Source organism: Hemicordylus capensis, chromosome 4, assembly GCF_027244095.1.
Source record: "Hemicordylus capensis ecotype Gifberg chromosome 4, rHemCap1.1.pri, whole genome shotgun sequence".
In the NCBI taxonomy this organism is placed as follows: Eukaryota; Metazoa; Chordata; class Lepidosauria; order Squamata; family Cordylidae; genus Hemicordylus; species Hemicordylus capensis.
The window spans coordinates 221,245,114-221,267,035 of NC_069660.1; the positions used below are offsets into that span (position 1 = coordinate 221,245,114).

General features: G+C 40.9%; 1 protein-coding gene across 5 annotated transcripts in view; it reads left to right on the forward strand.

Moving 5' to 3' along the window:
* The window catches only part of CARMIL1 (capping protein regulator and myosin 1 linker 1), a 255,934-nt gene that overhangs the window by 102,509 nt on the left and 131,503 nt on the right, over positions 1 to 21,922 (forward strand). For 4 of the 5 annotated variants that reach the window (XM_053245618.1, XM_053245615.1, XM_053245616.1 and 1 more), the window contains 7 exons: positions 6,345 to 6,395; positions 14,072 to 14,131; positions 14,604 to 14,725; positions 16,849 to 16,946; positions 17,293 to 17,363; positions 17,535 to 17,608; positions 20,421 to 20,496. In XM_053245618.1, the coding sequence (XP_053101593.1) occupies positions 6,345 to 6,395; positions 14,072 to 14,131; positions 14,604 to 14,725; positions 16,849 to 16,946; positions 17,293 to 17,363; positions 17,535 to 17,608; positions 20,421 to 20,496 (552 nt within the window). The remainder of the gene's footprint in view (positions 1 to 6,344; positions 6,396 to 14,071; positions 14,132 to 14,603; positions 14,726 to 16,848; positions 16,947 to 17,292; positions 17,364 to 17,534; positions 17,609 to 20,420; positions 20,497 to 21,922) is intronic. The other variant, XM_053245619.1, reaches the window with a different exon arrangement.

A 21,922-nucleotide genomic window follows, 5' to 3' on the forward strand; every position in this document is an offset into this window, starting at 1 on the left:
CACATGTGGGGAAGCAGATCAGGGTCACCTGTAGTGAATTTCAAGATAATTGGTCATTCCCCTGACTTTTGGTTAATTTTTGAAATCTTTGTAAAAAATTGTAAAATCTGGCTTGTTTCAAGCCAGAACTTTACAAAACCTTCTGAAACTGAAGATTCCCCTTGGACCATTATTCCACCAGCAAGGCACTTTCTGCCCCATCGTCCACCCAAAACCCAGTTTGAAATGGATCTAGATAATGTTTCATCTAGAACTGTCTGGACCTGAGAGGTCAGAACTCTCTCAATCTCCTTGCCCAACCATGGAGGGTTTGAGACAGGCCTATAATTGCTTACCTCTGAAGGGTCCAATGTAGGCTTCTTCAAAAGAGGTCTAATAACTGCCTCCTTAAGACAGGAAGGCAGTCTGCCCTCTCTCAGAGAAGCATTTATGATGTCTACTAGGTCCCCTCCCATAACCTCTGTACAGATAGTATAAGCCATGTCAGTCACGGGTTCAAGAGAATACATGATAGGCCGCACCTCTCCAAGGAGCTTGTCCATGTCCTCAGGAGTCACAAACTAAACCTGATCCAAGCTTGCCTTATAAGTTGCTGGACATCTCCTCTATAGCTTCTGTGATAGGTGTAGAGTCCAGGTCACCCCAAATAAGATTTTATCTAGACAATGGACATTTAACTATCAAACTTAGTGACAGACGTTGGTGGAGGAGGGTAAATGGTCTGCTCTTCGTCCCCTTTAGAAGTAACATACTTAGAACAGTAATAGGACTTCCTGGGACAAAGATTTTATTAAGTAACTTTGCATCTAAATATCCTAGTTTCAATGCCATTGTTAAATTTCTAGGTGCCATGGCTCCCTGGTACCTGGGATTTGTCAAGCCTTAATATAATCTGTGAAAATGTGTATGTGCACACTTGCAACCTAAGCCCATTTACAGATATAAAAACAAGAAAATATAGCAATTAACTAAAATACTGTACTTTCAAAGGTTGGAGGACAGACACTTTAGGGTGTGTTATCTATCTAATTAATTCTCTTAGCCGGCATGTGTGTCCAGGATTTGGCAGCAGAACTCTCGCGACATGCTGCGAGAGTTCCGGCAAGAGGCCCGGCCAAGTGAGGAGGGAGGAGGAGAAGGGAAAGAAAGTGGCGGAGGAGTGGGGGACAGAAAAGCAGCGATGGGGATGGTGGCAGGCAGGGGGAGAGAAAAGTGGCGGCGGGTGGGTGGAGCGGGGAGAGAAAAGAGGTGGCGGCGGGCAGACAGGAGGGAGAAAAAAACGGCAGAGGCGGGTGGGCAGCGGGGCCCTTTCTTGTCACCCGCTGCCAGGTCAGGCTCTGTGTGTGGGGAGGAATGGGAGCGGGGAGGGCTGAAGAGTGCAGGGCTGGAGGGAAAGGGAAGAGAGGAAAGACCAGGGCAGGAGGGGGAGGGAGGGGGAAACAGCCGACCCCAAAGTGCAAAGATGCTCTGTGCAGGGTCGGCTAGTTTGTGTTAAATGTTTAGCTGGTGTTTTTATAAAAAAAAACTACTGTTGAACTTTTCTCTCAAGGGCAGTTTGAAGTTTTATTTTATTATGTTAAGCAGCTGTCTGACTGCTTTCTGACATTGCCACATAAGGTTGGCATCAATATAATATGCTTTTGTGTATGCAGGCTGCATCTCATTGTTACCTTTCCCAAGTAACCTTCCAAATACTCTTGAGAGCATCTAAGGACATTTCTGCATGAATTTCATTCTGTCTGCAGTTTCTTATTTTTACTACACAAAATAACCTTTACAATTAGTAAAAAAAATTGTTATCATTTTTCATTATTCCATAGAATTAAGTAACCTTTTTAAAGGATCCGGGTTCTGATGCTTTTATCCAATAAACCAGTTTCTGTTGTTTGACCAGATTTAATCTCGGACACACAAACATCACATAGCGCTGAAGAATTCAGATAAACTATTTGTTATGCTGCAGCAGTGTTGAATCATTGTTTAGATAGCAGCTTATAGTCATGTGAGTCCCAGCATCTTTCTTATTAATTTCAGGGGAAATAGCAGGAGTGAGAACAATGTATTCAGATAATCCTGAAAACTTTGATCAAAGGTGTAGGCTGCAGTTCAAAAATATTTCACTGAAGGCAAGAAGATACAAGGAAGGTAGTTGAAAAGGGATGATGAGGGTGGAAGGCAAGGATAATGGTGTCTCTGAAGGCAAGGATAATGGTGTCTCTGACTAAGCTCCTGGCCACTACCTTCAAACAACAGACAACTTGATTAGAGTTAGAAGCCTTTTGATGTGTCTTGAAGCTAGGAATTGTGGAGCCAGTGCTGACAAAGCACTCCTGATACATTAACCAAAGATAAGGGATTGGGAGCAGGATCACATACTTTCACCCCTCACTTGTATGAATTCCCCCATCCTCCTTCACCATGGCTAAGAGCTACATTGCTACTGACCTTATCCTTACGGAGTGCTTACTAAGATTTTTAACTGAGGATATGAAGATCCTGGTTAAGAGGGAAGACAGAATCATAGTAGTCAGCTTCTCATCTGGAATAACAACCTTGTGTTCTGCAAGAGACAAGCAATTTCTGCTGTGGTGCGTTTGTGCAAAGTGGGAAACGGCCCAGAGGAAAATTTCTTCTGGCTTTGTCATAGTACTACATTTTTTCCTGGTGAGGGTGGCGGCACAGGTCTGTTTGGGAAACATTAACCCAGGATATTAGACTTATTCCCATGAGAGAAGGAGAGCAGGAAGTCTGAGTGTTATTAAGGAATGATTGATTAGGAGAAGTGCCTTATTAAATATTAACTACAAAAACAAGATTATCAGATAGGACATTTCAATTAGCATGAGTCCTAGGAGGTATTACCAATTACCCACTTGATGCCTACAAGTTTCCTGGTACCTTGCACATGCAGTGGTTTTACCAAATGGAATCGTGGAGCAAAAAGAAGCCACTAGATTTAGTATTTCAAAGGTTATATAATAGCTTACTGCAGACAAGTAAAAATGCATTCTTATTTATTCCTGATAATAAAACAAGTATTTTATAGATCTTTCAAAATTGCTGGATTTTATGGCAGTTTGTTGATGGTGATAAAACAGCCATTTGGGAGTAGTTCACTGTCAGCACTTTGTGCAGCCTTGTGACAGTTGAATTAATCGTGAGGATTGTCCTGTGAATGGGAAAGATTTTGGTTAAACCACCCCATAATCTATTTTTCCAAAAGTATCTCTGCAGGAGTACATTTCCTATTGAGAATTAGTTAAGACTAGCTGAACCTGCACAGAGCATCTGTGCTCTAGGACTATTTTGCTCTCCTTGCCGCCCCCCCCCCCCCCGCCACAGCCCCTGCTTTATTGCTCATTGTCAGCCATCCACTCTTGCTCGCCCCCCTCCCTGTCCGATTGGTAAAGCACTGTGTGGGTGGGGCTTTTCATGTATGACCTTAGTGTATTTTATAGATAGATTAGAGCTATGATAGAGCAAATTCTTGTTGCTGATTTCTGGAGCTTGTAGATGTGGCTCTCACAGAGGACTGAATCTGCAAATCCCACATTGGATGTTACAGTAAAAGTTGTGGCAACAAGGCTACTGTGCTGCTTCTTTCCCTGTTTGTATGTAAAGTTAGAAGAATGTGTTCCCTCTTGTGTTTAGTTTAGAGACTGTCTCTGTTGGAGTGAGACTGAAATTTAAAAGAGTAGCAGAATGGAACTTGTAAGGCTACAATCCTAAACACACTTCCTCAAAAGTTAGTCTAACATTATACTGAATGTAGAGAGGCTTATTTATGAGTAAAGGATAGATCTGCTTAGGATTCATCTGTAAAGTTGAAAGTGTGCTGCGATGGCAGCAATGTTTGGTGTCATGGGGGTTTAACTTCATAACTTGGAGTGTGGGTTGTTGAGTCAGTATACTGCAAGAATTGAAGGGGGGAGGGATAAGTCTAAACTGTTCTTCATGCATAAATTGGGGGGCTGAGGGGGAGTTTTTTCAGTGTGGAATGCCCATTCATTTTATTTGGGATTATGCCATCTCTAAAGCACTATTCAGACATGTCTGTATATATATTTGTATGAATTACTATGTTTATGTTCATTTAAAAAGTTATGTGGGTACAGGTCTGTCAGATTCATAGTACATATAGGAAGTGTACTACTATATCTGTGTTCAACATAATGTGAATAATTATATCTTTGTGTACTGTACACAGAGTATATAAGTGTTGATGTGTGAATAAGGCTAACAAGCTTGATTCTGGCAGACAGCATGCAGTCCCTTTTTAATGCTATATTTTTAAACTCTTCTTTGGGAACCATCATTTAAATAAAACTATAGTCCTGTGGTACATAATAAATGCACCATAGCATCATTACTACAGGCATTACTACAGGTATTTTTATATTTAAAATGTTGATCTTTCACCCCTGTCATTCACTTGGGAAATTCAGCAAACGTTTAATATTCCTGGGGTCTCATGGAAATCTAATTCTCCTTGAAGATTAATAAGAAATTATTAGTTCAAGCCACAAGCATAAAACTGCAGGGGGAGAAGATGTTCGTTCTTAAAAAAAAGGGGGGGGGGGCTGTGCAAAGTGCTTTCGAAGTGCTTTGGAAGGGCCCTCCATTAGAGTCTGTGCTTCAGGGAGTCTGTTTCACGTTGGTTCAATTCAAATAGGTTGCTTGGAATTGGGGCTGAAGCTTTGCCTCTTTGCCCTGCCTTGCCACTCTCCTGACCCCTATACCTCTTTCCCCTACCCCATTTACTAACTGGATTGGTCAGAAGATGCTAGTGACTGAGCAGCATCTGTGTGCCTAACTAGATGCTGTGTGGGTGCGATTGACCTTATTCTACCCCATGCATCTCCCTAGTAATGATGCAATCTCATATTTTTCGTCATTCCTCTGCCCCCTGTGTACCAGCCCACAAGCTGGAGTGGGACTTGGGAAATGTTGCGCATGATTGTCACATAGTAAGATTTTTAGTCTCCTTTCCAGTAGGCTTATGAGATCACCTGGCACTCTGTGTGTCTGCGTGTGTCTCTCTCCCCCCGCCCCCACAACTTCAATGCCTGGACCAATATGAACCAAATTGGGTACAGTTGTAGGGGCACATAGGAACACCTCAACGGTGTAGTTTGTGATGTCATCCACCCCAATTCAAGATGGCGGATGTGTAAACATTTGAGGCGCAAATGGGCTAACTTGTGAACTGTCTAACCGATTTGAATCAAATTTGCTAAAGCTGTAGGGGCGCATGGGGAAACCTCAATGGCATAGTTTGTGGTGATGTCATCTACCCCAGTCCGAGATGGCAGATGTGTGAACATTTGAGGCTCAAGTGGGCTAACTTGTAGACTGTCTAACCGATTTGAATTAAATTAAGTACAGTTGTACTGAATGACACACAGGAACACCTCAGTGGCATAGTTTGTGATGATGTCATCCACCCCGATTCAAGATGGTGGATGCATAAACTTTTAAGGCACAAGAGGGCTAACTTGTGAACCGGCTGATCAATTTGAGCCAAATTTGCTACAGCTGTAGGGACACATAGGGATGTCCCAATGGTGTAGTTTGTGATTATGTCATCTACCCTAATCCAAGATGGCAGATCCGTGAACATTTGAGGTGCAAGAGATCTAACTTGTGGACCTCGATTCGAACCTAATTTAGTCCAGTTGTCGAGATAGTGAAAGGAAAGTAGGCAGATCAGTTCTTACTAGAACAACTTGTTAAAAATTAGATATTGTGGACAAGATACTGGTTAGCAGGAGCCCTGTATTCCCTGTAGCTTCTGATAGTGCTCTTTCAAACAAATCCTTGCAAACACATCAAGAGGGGATTGCATAAGGGCTTAAGTCAGTGGAGGGAATCCATGATGGAAGAATACTTCTCAGGATACATAAGAATGAGCCTGCTAGATCAGATCAAAGGTCCATCTGGTCCAGTATCCTATTTCCCACAGTCGGCCACAGTCTTTGTGAAGTCCAGAAGCAAGACATGTAGGCAGATCCCATCTCCTGCTGTTGCTTTTCCGCAACTGATATGCAGACAGCATATTGCCCCCACACCTGGAGGTAGCGTATAGCCATCATGTCTATGCAAAGACTGCAATACTGTGCACACTTACTAGGGAATAAGTCCCAATGCATTCAGTGGGACTTGCTTCTGGGTAAGCATACAAAACATTGATTTGTAATTCCTGTTAAGGATTATTCAGCTGCAAATATCTAGAACTTGCAGTACGCTATGAGTATGAAGCAGCAAATACTATTTTCTATGTTGTTCTTGTTATTATTTAAAATAAGCATTGCTTTCAACGGTGTGTTGGTTTTTTTCCCTTTTAGGTGCTAACATCATGTCGGGCCTTCCTATTAACTTCCCGTATACCTACCAAGGTATGGATAATTTTTCATGACCTTTTCTTCAACAGTATGGTTCTGTTCATTTGTTTTCAACCTTCTGTACATGATAAATGTTTGGAGGGTGGGAACTGTGTGTAAATTAGGGAATGCTTAGCATAACTGTTTTTGTTGTCCTTGTGGATCTTTAAATATACATTAATATTTCAGTGCTAACTTGTTTAAGTGTTTTTATTTATTAACACACTACATTTTTGGCACATGGGCCATAAAGAGGGATTCAAACACCTGATTCAAAATCACCATGTTAAACAGACTGGCAAAAACAAATCAGATGGGGAAAGGTTCCCCAAATTGTGTGTATTAGCTGGAGATGTAGGATGGGAAATTTTTCTCATACTTAATTTTTCTGCAGAAGAATTTCCTTGGCTGACATACCGACTAGTATTGCACACATGCAGATGTGCAAGTTCTAACGTTGTGCTGTTGCTTGAGCAGGGGAAAGGATGGTTTTTGTCAATCTTCCCTTCCTTCTGACGCCCACTGTGTTAACAAAATAGGTCCTTGAGGGTTGCACAATGCTCAGGGACATATTTTGGTGATGCACAGTGGACTACAGAGGGAAAGGAAGGTTGGCGAAAATTGCCCCACCTTCCTGCTCAACCTGGAACTTTCACTGTTGCATGTTTCTTAAAATTCAGGAGTGAATGAAGCCAAGTGCAACAACACTAGGCAAGTTCAGCTATTTCAAAGTTGTTAATATTTTTCAGATGTTTACGCCATGGAACTGCATGAGAGGGTACATATGCTTTACTGAATATTCCAATTCCCATCAAATAGTTAAGTTCAGCTGCTTGAAAAACATTTGAGATGAAGCATAGGCAATTAATATGGTGGAGTTGCGTGTATAAATAGGTCCGTCCTGCATAAATAGGTCAAATCATATTTATACAAATCAGATGTATAACATGCCAAATCAGATCACAATCTATTTAGGGCATCAGGAAAATATGTATAGTAATTTATTTTGGGGGGGATGTAGATACCACTTGCTCAAGAGGAAAAGAGTGTGTGTGTATGTGTGTGTGTCTTTTAGCAAAGTTTTAGTTTTAGCAGTCCATTGATTAACCTTATATCTGCCAGAGAGAAGACTTCAGACTTGGATCTAATTCACTTGCTGACAATAAGGAAGAGTTATTAACAGTTGTAACTACTCTCCAAAGTGATTTTATTTTCAGCTGGAAAACTCACCAAAAATTGTTCAAAGAAGTTATTCAGAGAAAAATATTCTTTTAGATTTGTGGGGTAGATTATCCTGCAGAATTTGTGGGGGAGCAGATTCTGAAATGGGATGGTTACCAGAGTTCATGTGGTCCCCATGATATTGGGCTATACTGAGCCAGACTCAGAGGCTTTGAGGCCTGGGCATATGCTGCTGATTTAATTAGTGCCATGTTGCTGCAATCTTTGCAATACAGAATTAGAACTTCCATTCTGGCTCCCCTCAGATGACTTTGCTGTGGTAGGAGGAGCTGAACTGCACCTTGTTGGCCTGAGATCTCTGAGCAGGCTTACCACAGCATAGCACAAGAGGGTACTGTTTAGATTCAAATGGCCTTGCCATAAAATTTGGTGAGGTCCTCTTGCCTAATGTTGTGGTAGTTTTGACCTCCAAAACTGATCCTTGGATTGCCTTGACAATCTTAGTTATATTTGCAACTTTAAAACAGGAATGTTGTGTAGTTTACCACACCACATTATTTATTCTTAGCGGAATAGTATCTGCTGTATTCTCTGGGGGCTGCAGTTGCATCTTATGACTTGTCTAACAGCATGTTCCATGAAATACTTTGATTCCCATGACAATTGGAAATGATTATCTTGGCAGAGGAAACACTTCTGTGCTGTGCACAAATGTTGAATTTGTATCTAGAGATAATTGTTCATCCCACGTGAACTAACATGAGGATAGCAGATGTCCCTGTTCCTGCAGTTGTGTAAACATTCACAAAGACTAACAAAATAAAACAGGAGTGGTACCAAATTTTCTCCTCCTTGATTATATACATCATATATAGCAGCTTTAGTCACAGTTTGAACTATAGTGCAGTAATTTTAGCAAAACCTGAATCATGGTGAGCACACCAATGGTCAAAGTTTTTAAATTACTCTTGGCACCTAAGTGTGGGATAAATTTGAAAAGTTTAAATAAAGCTGCCATGTACAAGGGAATACTTTCAGGTGCTCTACTGAGACTTGCTTGTCTCTTTTAGTAAAGAATAAATACCATATGTCTACTGCAAAGTATTTACTGGGGATAAAAACAAAGTAAGCACATAGTACATATATTATATTTGTGTTGGTGGCTTGTAATGGTATGTAAAACTTGGCATCTCCCCCCCCCCCCGAAATCTACCCACTACAGTGGATTATCTGCTTGCTTAATTATGTTCTAAATGTAATCATCCAAAATAGTATAATGTTGTGCTGAATTCATTGATCACTAACAGGTTTGTTTACGTGTTGTTAATTACAAAGAGGAAATGGAAGACTCACCTTTTTAGAATGGATTCCAGAAAGCTACAAATGGAAAATGCCATTTCTGAAAACAGTCTTCTTTGTTAATTTATTCGATGAACTAAGTACTTTAGTGTATCCATTAGTGTGAGTTCAGGGGCCTTTGATGACCCATTACTTAATGGTGGGCAGAGAAGCAGGTTTTCAGTGGGGAGCTACAAGGGAGACCAGGCTAGATGCATCCAAAAAATGAAAGGTTCTGAGGTGGGGCACAATCAGGAAACTTTCTTGATGTCAGTTGGGAAAGGAAGGAAAAATCTGATATTGGGTCAAAGCCTAGCAGTGGGCCAAGCGTAACCTGAGGAGAGCTGGTCTTGTGGTAGGAAGCATGAATTGTCCCCTTTTGCAACCAGGATCCACCCTGGTTTGCCTTTGAATGTGAGCCTACATGTGAGCACTGTAAGATATTCCCCTCAGGGGATGGGGCCGCTCTGGGAAGAGCACCTGTATGCAGAAGGTTCCACGCTCCTTTGCTGGCATCTCTAAGATAGGGCTGAAAAAGACTCCCGCCTGCAATCTCGGAGAAGATGCTGCCAGTCTGTGTGGACAGTACTGAGCTAGATGGACTAATGGTCTGACTTGGTAGGAGTCAGCTTCCTATGCAACCTTTGCTTTCTGTCCACCTCAGCAAAAAGCAGGAGAAACAAGTCACTTTTGTCATACTGGCAGCCCTGAACAAGGACACATTTTGCAAGTGATTTGAAGTATGGATTTGTACAACTGAAGCATCAAAATCTCTTGCCCATTTTCTGGAAGACTGCCTGAATCATTTATGACCAACATGCTTGAATTTTGGTTCAGGCCCAATGAATGTGCATTTTGAGTCATATATTTCATTTTTTTGTGTTTATTTCCTTACTATTGCATATTTATGTCGTGTGTGTGTGTGTGTGTGTGTGTGTGTGTGTGTTGAAACCTTTTATGTACTTTTGTAATGTCCTACTTGCCATAGAATCATATATTTTTGAATTGGAAGGGACCTTTGAAGTTTTCTAGTCCAATCTCCTCCTTAGTGCAAGAATCTGCAATAGCAGTTGTATGGAACTGCTCTAAGCACCTCTCAAGACTCACGTGCTCCCTCCATGATATCAAGAACATGGAGTAATGTTTTGATGGCTTTTTTTTTTTAAGCATGTGAGATTCTCAAGGAATGGTAACAAAAAAAACCCTTTTCAATTTCCCATTGTGACTCATGGTATTAAAAAACAGGAAATGAAGTAGCAGGCAGGGAGAAGGTTAGGAGGGGTGTGATAAATAGAAAGGGAAACATTTAAAGGTGTATGTGGAAAGCTCAATTAGAGGAGGTGGGAATGATTCATGATGGGAAAAAAGGGGTAGGCTTTAAGGAGAGAAAGATGTACTAGTGGCTGGTAAAGCCAGTTAATCTTTGGACATCTCTTCCAGTGCTAGGTACAGATTTGGTACATATTACAAAATGAATCACATAGAAAAGAGATACTGTTCCTCTGAAATTGGCATCTTTGAGCTAACGACCACCCAATTTCCCTTCTAGTCTTTGCCTCTGCTTAGTCTTAGTCCATACTGCTTAGTCCTTGCTCTTCTCCAGCTCCTCTCCTAATCTCTTGCAATTTGGCTTCTACTTTTTGCACCCAGTTGTCAAAATCACAGATAATCTCCTCACTGCCCAATCCAAAGGTCTCTACTGTGCTTGTGCTCAGTATTTTTCTTGCCTTTGATACAGTTGATTGCATTGTCTTGCTTGACTCCCTTTGTGCCCTTAGTCTCTTTGAGTCTGTACCTCAGTTGGTTCTCTTTCAGCATTTCTACAGGGGAAGCAGTTTCCCCCCATCTTCTATGAAATTCCTTAGGAAATTTTTCTTTCCCCTTTGCAGATTGGTCACTTGTGCTCTCTCTCGCTCTCGCTCTCCCTCCCTTCTGATTCCCCCCCCCACACTGTTCCAATAAATTGATGACACCAAGCTCTGCCTCTTTACTCGAGAATATCTCCTTCCATTCAGTCTTGAATCTCCAACTGCCTTTCTGATATTTCTGCTTGGATGTTCTTATTATTGTCCCAAATTCAATATGTCTAATACCAAACTTTTCCCAAACCTCATATACAGGAAAGCTTCGATATTCACAGATCCAGCATCCGTGGCTTTGCGTATCTGATATCAAGGAGAACCTTGATATTTGCTGATCCAGCACTTCCGTGTAATAGTCAACCAACCTCATTATATGTGTGTGGGGGGTGGGGGATAGCAAAAAGGGAGTTAAACTTGCATCTGCGGTTTGGGAGTGATCGGAAATGACCTTGGGGGTCATTTCCGGCTGCCATTTTAAGTGCGGGAGCCATTTCATGGCTTATTTGCTTGAAAAAACCCATGAAAAATTGTGGGGAAAGGCTAAATAAAATGGATGATTTCTGACCAGTGGGGCATTGCTGGATCACTCAAGGCCTGCACTGCATGTTAGGGCACTTTGTTTTGCCCTTTTAACTGTATTTTTTTGTGTTTGGGGGGCAGTTTGGGCTTGGGTCTGAGGTACAGTGGTCCCTCGACTTACAAACTACTCGACATAAGTATTTTTCGAGTTACAAACGGCAGTTTTAGATCCGGTTTTAGATGCGGTTTTTTCGACTTACAAATTTTTAGATGGGGTTTCCTCGACTTACAAATTTTTAGATGGGGTTTCCTCGACTTACAAATTTTACATGCGGTTGCCTTGACTTGCCTGCCTGTTTACTGCCTTTTTATTCTTGAAAAGAAATGTTCCTGTGCAGTTTGCAAGCCTTACTGGGGGTCTGGGTCTTTTTTCTAGGCTCCGGAACGCATTAATCAGTTCCCAATGCATTCCTATGGGAAACCGCTTTTCGACTTACGAATTTTTCGACTTACAAATGTGCATTCGGAACGGATTAATTTCGTAAGTAGAGGGACCACTGTATTTAAGAGAGCACCTTCTTCATCAACCCCACCACCTGTTAAGATAATCTGGGGAGGTCTTGTTGCAGTTGCCACCGGCTCAGTTGTTGACAGCTCAAAACCTGGCCTTTTCTAGAGTTGCCCTGGGACTCTGGAACACACTTCCTAACAAAATTAGTTTCCCCTTCTCTGAATGTTTTTAAGAAGGATCTAAAGACATACCTGTTTAGTCAGGCTTTTAGTTCATAGTTTTAAAGTTTTGCTTTTATTAGTTTTGGTTTTATTTTTCTTTCTTTCTTTCTTTCTTTCTTTCTTTCTTTCTTTCTTTCTTTCTTTTATTTGATTCGATTTTTATACCGCCCTTCCAAAAATGGCTCAGGGCAGTTTACACAGAGAAATAACAAACAAATAAAATGGAACCCTGTCCCCGAATGGCTCACAATCTAAAAAGAAACGTAAGATAGATACCAGCAACAGTCAATGGAGGTACTGTGCTGGGGGTGGATAGGGCCAGTTACTCTCCCCCTGCTAAATAAAGAGAATCACCACATTAAAAGGTGCCTCTTTGCCAAGTTAGAAGGGGTTTTAGCATTTTTATTGTATTTTAAATTGTTTTAATTATGTGAATATTTTTAATGCTTTTATATTGTTAACTGCCCATGGACTTTTTTGTATGGGCTGGTATATAAATGTATTAAATAAATAAATAAATAAATAATGAAGATTTTCTGGACTCCAGAAACCTAACTCATGCAATCCCATTGCCCCAGTGACTCTATATTCATGGTTTCTTTATCTCAGTCATTGTGGAGAATGGAAACACTGCAAATATCGAGGTTCTCCTGTACTCTTTATATACATTGACAATATTTCCATCTGCCTTGTTGATCAGCCTTGGTTGTATCAGTTATTTTATTTTCTCCTTTCCACCTCATAATCAGACTGTCCTAAGTCATGTCACTTCTTACTTGACCAGATTGCAAAAATATGGCAGCTCTTCATAGTCATATCTCACATGACTCTGCCACCTTGTTTTCTGTTGTTACACTTTGGTCCTCTCCCCTTTATGTCCAGAACGCTGTTGCCCAAAGTGTTCACTTGCTCATTGCTCTCAACACATGACATCCTTCTTTAAAGTCCTATATGGGCTTCCTTTCTTTCCACAGATTCCTTATCCTTATCTTCCAAGCCTTCCATGGCCTTGCCCACTCATCTCGCCACCCTCTTATCTTGGTACACGCCTGCCCATAACATTTCACCCCTCCAGTTCCACTACCCTCAGCCATCTGAAGCTCTTCTGCTCCTTCCAATAACTCTAGCCTTTCTCCCTTGTTGCCCCCTATGTTCTGAACTGCCTTTCAGACCATCTGCATAATGCCACCCCTCGTTTCTTTCAAATCTTTCCTCAAAATTCACTGTTTCCCTGAAGCCTTTGACAACAACTCCTTAGTCCTCATTCTTCACTGGAACTGTCTAGGTACTCGGGTTGTGCAGAACATTTCAAGCTCAAAACATTCGAACTCTAAACGAGCCATTTCAAGTGTTTTCGAGCTTGAAGCAGAATGCCCTTCAAATGAAGGGTATGTTTTGAGCTTGGAACTGAACAACCCCATTTAGATTCAGAACATTCTGAGTGTTCAGAGCACCATTTTGGAGGCATGTTTTTCCCCTTGCTGACTGTTTTTGGCACTGGCTTCCAATTGGCTAATGATCTCCTTGTTTCTTGGTTGGCTTGTAATCATAAAAAGCAAGTTGATTTGTATGATAACAAGCCAACCAAGAAGTACGAAGATTACAAACCAATTAGAAGCTAGTGCCAAAACCAGTCGGCAAGGGGAAAACACGCCTCCAAAATAGCACTCAGAACTTCTGAGCTCGTTCCGTCCGAAGAGCTGGCTCAACTGGTTGTTCCGATAGAATGTTCCAGGCATCTGCATTTCGTTCCAAGCTCTGAACGGAATGCAAATTCTGTTCAGTGCACATCCCTACTAGGTACATATAACTGAAATAGACACATTCTTCCCTCCATGTTCCTCTGTTGTTTTCCCTGTGCACAATTTTGCATTGTAAACTAGTCAAAGGAGATGCATGCTGTCTTGCACTTCATAAAATATCATGCAGATTGATGGAGCTATATTAATTGGTTGTGTATTATATTATATATCTAACGTTTTAATGTGTGTTTAGCTCTATTTAGTGTGTTAATGTAAATCAAAGTAGTTTTCATTTCTTTTCTTTTTTTAATTTCAGCTAGAACTAACATTCAGCTACTTGGAAATCCAAGGAATCACCTGCAATAAACCAGGCCAGGTGAATATTTCCATTAAAGATGGATTTAATGTTGTAATCTTATCTAATGGGCTATAAATATTCCAATTAGGCTGCTTTCAAGGGTGTACTTTCAGTTTTTAACCTTCACTTAGATTAAATAAATGGATGAAACATTGATGAAATACATATATAATACGTATCTGAGCTGAAGGAACAACTTAGTTCTCTGTAGGGTTTATAAGGAAGATTACCAGCTAGTAATAGCCATGACCAAAATGTATACATGACCAAACAACACCAGTGGTGTTATATAGCAGTGGCATGGAGATGAGGCTTTAGGGCTTGTTGTACAAACTAATTTCTTTCTCTCCTGGAAAGCAGATTCTCATTTTGATTATTAGGGTAGTGTGGCTAGATAGTTGTTCAATATTAATTACTCTAGTATTTCTTTTTTTAAAAACCTTAAAGTTTTAGCTACAACACTTCATGTTTTTCCAACTTTTATATGCAGCTGATTGTAGAAACTGAAAAGTACAACATTTCTATGAAGTTGGTTTCATCTGAAGATGTGCATGAAGTGCTGGCACACATTGGAACATGCCTTAGGAGGATATTTCCTGGTCTTTCTCCAGTGTAGGTACTCATATCTAATTAGCAGCACTCTGTGTGTGCCCATTGTGCTTATCATGTACTTCTAGAAATATGTATGTCAACTTACTGAATCCAAGTGGGGCAGCTGGGTGGGTTCAGAGACATACTCATCAGGGCCTGATACCTTTCGGCATGCTACACAGCAGTGATGACTAGAAGCATGCTGGACCCTGTCAAGGTTTGGGTTTCTCAGAAAGCATATCTTGAAGTGCAGGTCTGAATCTGAACTGTTATGGCTCAGCAATGAACATACTTTGCCCAATTTGGGTGTTGTGGCAAATTATCTTTGCTGTGAACCAGGAAGTTGGACATTGAATTGATGTACAAGAAGAGAAGAGGGAGTACAGGAACTGAAATCATGTTCTGTTCTGACAAGCAAACCATGGCATGAGCATGTCTGGTCTGAACCTAGGCTAGTATGTTGATGTAGAGGGCTATTCTCTGTCTTTCTTTTGTTTATACTGTAGGCAGGAGATACGAATCACTCAGTAGCTTTTTAATTAAATTATTGGACGAACTGATGTTTGTAACTTCATACTGAACCTTTTCCTTTCATCTTGCAGAACAGCTAGGCTTCTGTCTTGGTTGCACTTATCTCATTCTTTCAAGTATTTTTAATGTTCTTAACCCTTGTCCCTCAACTTATTGTCCTGATTCTCCCCCCATCCCAAACCCAGCAGTCTTATTTCCTAATCCGTTTTTTTCTCTTCACTAAAAGTTATGACAAGATTCTCTCTCTTGGACTCTGGGGTGTATCTGGCATACTCTCTTGAAATGTGTGCTTTCTGCACGTATCTTTCTCAAGCTATCTCAGGAACTGCCTTGTACTCTTTCAGTCCATGGGTTTATCTATTACTGAATGGCAGAGGCTCTCCAGGGTCCCAGACAGAGTTCTTTTCCTCCTACCTGGAAATACTTATCAGTGTCAGAGATTGTACCTGCAACCTCTTGTACCCACAAAGCATATATCCTCTCCTTGAATTACACCCAATGTGGTAGTAAGATGTATTATAGTCAGTCACTCACCAGCAGTCACTGACCAGTAAAACCTACTAAGATTGGTGTCTTAGTGTCACCTACTTTTCTGCTCTCTTGGCAGAGGGAAATTATAACTTCATTATAGGTGGCAGTGCCCACATAGGAAAGGGTGTTATGGTACAATTTTTCCACATCTACTATAGTAATGCTTAGACATGCTGAAAAATTAGTGGTACATAGTACCTTCTTTTCCAAGGGTTCTTCAGTCTAATGTTAAAGTACCAGTCTGGGATTTTGGAAATTTAACACGTAGATAAACCATCTAGAATGTTGGTGCTCTCACCAGACATATATCACAATTTAAGAATTCATACATTATAAAATGAACATACACATACTTGCTATATGATTAATGTTGGATGCAAAATATAAGATAAAGAGCCAGTAAATTAATTGAGCAACTAGCTGAAGAGCAATTTGCTAGCTGAGAGCATGGCTAATGCTATTACCATCTGTCCTGTTAAAATAGTCATATGCAATCTGTTAATAACATTGTAGTCTAGGTTTTGGGGGGAATACTTAGAATCAATTCCTACAATAGATGTTTGTGGTTGTTCACACAACACTGCATGCATGTACAGGGGGAAATGTAATATGTGGTGATTGTGGATATAGTTGACAACAGTTCTTGTGATTGCAACATACTTTTGCAGTTGCTGTGATCACATGAATTCCTGAGGACTATTATTTGTAGTCTCATTCCTATAATGCACTTCTCCATGTGCATATATTTTAAAATATGTTTGAGGTGTCTCATATGGGTGATAAAATACAGTGTTTGAACCAGATTTTAGAATTAACAGAAAAATGTTGCAACAACTTCTCCTCCTATGTGAATCGGGCAGTGCAGAACTAAAAGCAAAGACATGCCAGTGTAAGAAATTTAGGGGTTGGTTAGTAAGAAAGGAGACACTGGAAGCATCACTGTTTGTTTCAGCTCAGCTTATATTCAGATTCTTGTAATTGACCATGTCCCCACTGAAATCTGTAGTGTTTTCTTTCTGTATTTAGGTATAGAACAGCAAATTTGTGTTGAATTCATTTGTGCATTTTCTTCTTGAATGCAGGAGAATAATGAAAAAAGTCATAATGGAGCCCCCAGAAAGGCTGGCTAATCTCCAGAAGCTGTGGGACAGCCAAACTGTGGCAGAGTTAGGACCATGTGGTGAGTGTGTGCTGTTTTCAAATTGAAATGTATAATTTCTGGAATCACCAGTACTAGGAGGCTGAATTCTATTTCTGACAGAGGCTTGGCATTTTGGTAAAGGTATAATTAGCTTTAAGGTATAGTTAGCATGGCGTGCCATTGTGACTAGTCTGGAAAGATACTATTTCTGTGCTTCATTGTGCTCAGCTATATCTTACAGACTCTGTTTCATATTGTGCCTTGCAGCCTAATGTTTGTGCTCTGGAGAGAAGAAGATAGAGTATGTCTTAAAGATATGTGCATCGGCTTTAAGTATTTCCCCGTAGAGATAAATGGTTTGTTTGTGTTGCTTTTTTATTTCTAGGAGGTTTTTCTCAAATGTATGCGTGTGTGTGTGACTGGCTTGGCTTTCCGTATAGGGAAGAAGTTCAGTGGGTAAGTACAGAACTCTCATTGATGGAGTTTATTTTCAGCCAGCTGTACAAAGATCAAGGGGCCAAAAACCCCAATCAAAACCAAACACTCCCCCAGCAATTTCTGATACCATGATACCGTGTAAAGTGACTTTTCTGTAAAATGTATTTCATTGTGTTCTTTTCTGACCAGGATGTTGATACAATTTATTTGACTCAAGATACCAGGGAACTGAATTTGCAAGACTTTAGCCATCTTGATCACAGGTAAAGACTAAAATGTTAATGTTCTGTAAACTGCTCTAAGTCTAAGATATTCTAATAGTGTAAATAACTGACCTGCTATTATGTGTGCACTAATATTAGAAGCTACTTTCACAGTACTTACAGTTTTACAGGTGCACAAAATATTTTCTCACCAAAATGAAATTCAAGAGAAGGTATTAGTATAGTGAATTTCCTTGTGGTGCTAGTGATGTGCATGTACCGGTTCGGCGTTCTATTCCTAGAATGTTGAACCGGTTCGGAAACTGGTGTTCGAACTGTTTCGAATGTGGGGATGGGGGCTCCTTTAAGGCATGGGTAGGGTGTCCTTACCTCCCCCGCCACGTTTCCCTCTTCAGCGCTGCTTCAAAAAATGTTGGTGTGGGGCGGTTGTATACCCTCTTGCCGCCCTGGTCAGCGTAATACTGGAAGTGGGGCGTGCATGGGCCACTTCCGGTATTACGCTGACTGGGGCGGCAAGAGGTTATATAGCCACCCCATGCCAGTGGTTTTTGAAGCAGCGCCAGAGGGGGAAGTGTGGCAGGGGAGGTAAGGACACCCTCCCCACACCTTAAAGGAGTCCCCTACCTCCCAGGTGTGCATGGAAGCAGTTGCGTGCACACCCCTATGTAGTGCTGTTGTAAGGCTGCTGGATTGCCAGCATAGTCCTATGTATTGGTTTGGTGTATCATCATTCTATTTGCTTTCACTTATACAGGGAATCACACTGTAAACTTTTCAATTGGGCATTATTTTTCATTTAGTATCTTAACTTTAAAATATTGGCTTTGTTTAATAGAAAACAGCAATGCAAATGACATATAGAGGCTAAATATTGAGATCTGTACTTCAAAAGTTAATTAGCAATTGGAGACAAAGTCTTCCAGGAGGTACATGGGCTTGGAAAAGCTTCCAGGAAAGTGTGTTTGCGACAGGGGAACAGCCAGTAAAACCTAGTCCTGAATATATATACATACACACACACACACACACTCTCTCTCTCTCTCTCTCTCTCTCTCTCTCTCTCACTCTCACTCTCACTCACTCTCTTACACCTGTTTTAAGAAATAGGATGGGATATAAGCTCAGTACCACCATACCAGCTCAGTAGCAGTATCTTGTGCTGATACACTTGACAGACTTCTGCAATGTGTTCTATCAGGAGGTGAGCTGCCATTTGTCTACAGTGGTTGCAGCCCCACACAGAGCATGGTGAAAGTCAGCTCTCAGACCCTCATAGGCACAATTATCTTAGTTGCTATGTGTGCTAGTTGTATGTCAACTTACTCATCTACATAGGATGTTTATTTGTTATGGGGCAGCTAACAAAGATCATCATCATCATCATTAGTACATCTACATAGGAATAAACATAGTCCAGGATCTAAATAACTTTGTAACTAGTTCTGCATATCCCAAGGGAGCTTCAGGCTTAAAATTTAAAAATAGCACCCCTCTCCCTCCAGATGGGAAATGGGGAAGGGTGCTGATGCCAGATGGAAATCTGCTTTTGAAACTGAAGGGACTTTCCCATGTGTGCTGTGACATGACATGAGGGTCAGGTATTCAAAGAAAACCCCACTGAACATGCCTAGAAAAGCCCTTGGGCAGACTTCAGTAGCTCTTCACATCCTAGCCATAATGGGCTTGTTTGGATACTATTCCATAATGGTCATGTTGAACAGTATTCAGGCTCTCATGTTTCCTGCTGCCCCTCATGCATTTGAGTTTCCTCTCCCTTTCTCATATGAGCAAATGGTTGCCATCCAAATCAACAAACCATGGTATGCAAAAACTATACTTTGGATTTTGTGGCAAACAGTGGTTTATTCAAACCAGAGAGAGAGGGAACCAGAATGCATGAAAGGAAGACAGAAGGTTAGGAGGGAATGCATGAACCCAAAATGTGTTTATGCTGCCAATTTGATGGGTTAGCACTTGCTTCTAAACTGGGCTAATGTACATCTCTTCTCCCACATTGTATCAGTTTTTCGTTTAAGCCAATACAAAATAGGCCTAGTTTCATGGCTGAAACATGAAAATGAAATATCTAAAAGAAAGCTGATGAATGCTTACTCTGAAGAAATAAAACTTGTTCTAAAATGGGTTAGGTAATTGCCTTATAAGAAGGTTATGAAAGATTGTATGAGTCAAGTGTGTGGGTGCACACAAAATATCTGCTGTTTATGTGCTGTGCAGGAGAGTTACCTGCCTGCTCTGTATCAGAGTTATTTAGCATGCTAAAAGTAATGGTAATGTTTAATGTAATTTTGCTGTGATTAGCATGCAAACATTTAAGATCATACCTCTGTCGCTTTAATGGAGACGCTCACAGAGGGACATCGTATCAGATTATGAGGCTAGGATTAAGGGATAGAAAATCATCCTAGGATTTTACTTGTAAAAATATCCTTGAGAATTAGTGATAGTGCTGGTGTGGAAGGTTGTATTATTTTCCCCCATCTCCAATCTTACTTGGAATATAAGTTAATTCTGGAAGAGAGACTAGAGATGTTGGCTGTATTCATTCAGTAATAAGGATTATGTTAAATCCAGCTGCCTAAAAAACTTTTAGCACTGTGCCCAGTTATGTTTAGTAATGATTATGATGGTGAAATGTGACACAAGCTGATAAAAAAGTAAATTGTAACTCAGTGCTGAAATGCTTCCTATGATCTATGACTTTGCAAAGCACTCTAAAATCGTAATTATTATATGTCTCAAAATAACACTTTACTAAGTTGATGAATATATCTCGTCAGTTATTCCCTGAATGTTGTTTTTTTAAATTTGTGGTGGTGTTTCCCCCCACTAGGGACTTAATACCAATAGTTGCTGCCCTGGAATATAATCAGTGGTTTACAAAGCTTTCTTCCAAGGATCTGAAGTTAGTAAGTATTATAGCGAAGGGTTGCTATCAGTTCTGTTCCTATTTAAAAATATAATTTGTATTAAATTAAATTAAATTAAATTAAATTATTAAATAATTTAATAGAAAGCTGTGTAACCAGAAATTCTTGGGGGGGGAACTGTGCACATTTTACTTCACTAAATCCTACTGATGCAGAATTCCAACAAAGTTGACTTGCAAATATTGATGAGACATCTCGGTGTTAGGTGCTTCAAGAAGTTACAGATGATTAAGATAATGATTAAGCAATCTGGAAGCTAAGCAAACCTTTTAAGAAAAAGTTATCAGTATTTGAAATTTTTTGGAGTCAGTGACACATGCAGGACAGAGTTCACATACCTACTTTTCTTCTCCCCACCCTCTTCCCTGCAAGCCCACAGAGCCACCACAAATAACATTTCTGAGGGTAGAAGGATTCTTGGTAATAGTTTGAGATGCCACGCCTCTGACTACAAGGGAATGGGAAGACCATGAAAACATATCCTGCTACCAGGAGTCTCCATGCTTCTCCTCCTGCAACTACTGTTGTGGGATGCCAGGCAAATGGCTGCAGGGGGAAAAGGATGGAGGCGACGTCAGGTAGTGGAGTTGTCCAGTAGTGGAAGACATTTCTGTGCAGTTTGTGGGGACTCTACCTCCCCTTGCAGCCAGCAGTGTGGCATCTCGCACCATTGTCAAGGATTCCTCAGCCCTCAGGAACAACGTTTATAGCTGCAGTGATAAGGATGGGAAGGAGGAAATTTTATTTATTTACTTAATGCAATTCTGTACCACCCCATCCAAAGGCTCTGGGCAGTGTACAAAAACAAAAACAACAATTTTAAACAATATAAAAACAGTTTAAAACCAGTTTAAAACATTTAAGAACAATTTAAAAACCCTGGAAGGCCAGACCAAACAAATAAGTTTTTAGAGCTCTCTTGAAGACCAGCGGTGAGCCCAAACTACGGATTTCTGCTGGGAGTGCATTCCACAGCCCAGAAGCAGCTACAGAGAAGGCCCAGTTCAGAGTCTAACCCAGAGGATAACTCTAACCCAGACCTCAAGCCTCTAATATAACCTCCCCCTGGCCCACCCACTCCCGGAACCTCAGTCCCACACTAAAGGTCAGCCCCCTTGGCAGCTTCCTATAAGCGCGCATCCTTCCTTTTATGCCCCCAAGAGCTCCAGAACCCTTTCCTCTCATGAGAGATTTCTGGGCCCAGGTGGAACTAGTCTAGCAATAAAAAGGCACAGATGGAATAGGGCCTGCTGGCATCAAAGCAAAAAACAAGCAGCAAGCTGGCTGCTCCTCAGAAGTTTCAGGGCTGCAGAACATCTCTCTTGTCTGAGGCAGGGAGATGAAGCTGGAATGTCCAGACAGAGGAGAGATAGCTAGCAGCCGTCTAGGCAAGGTCAGGGGAGCC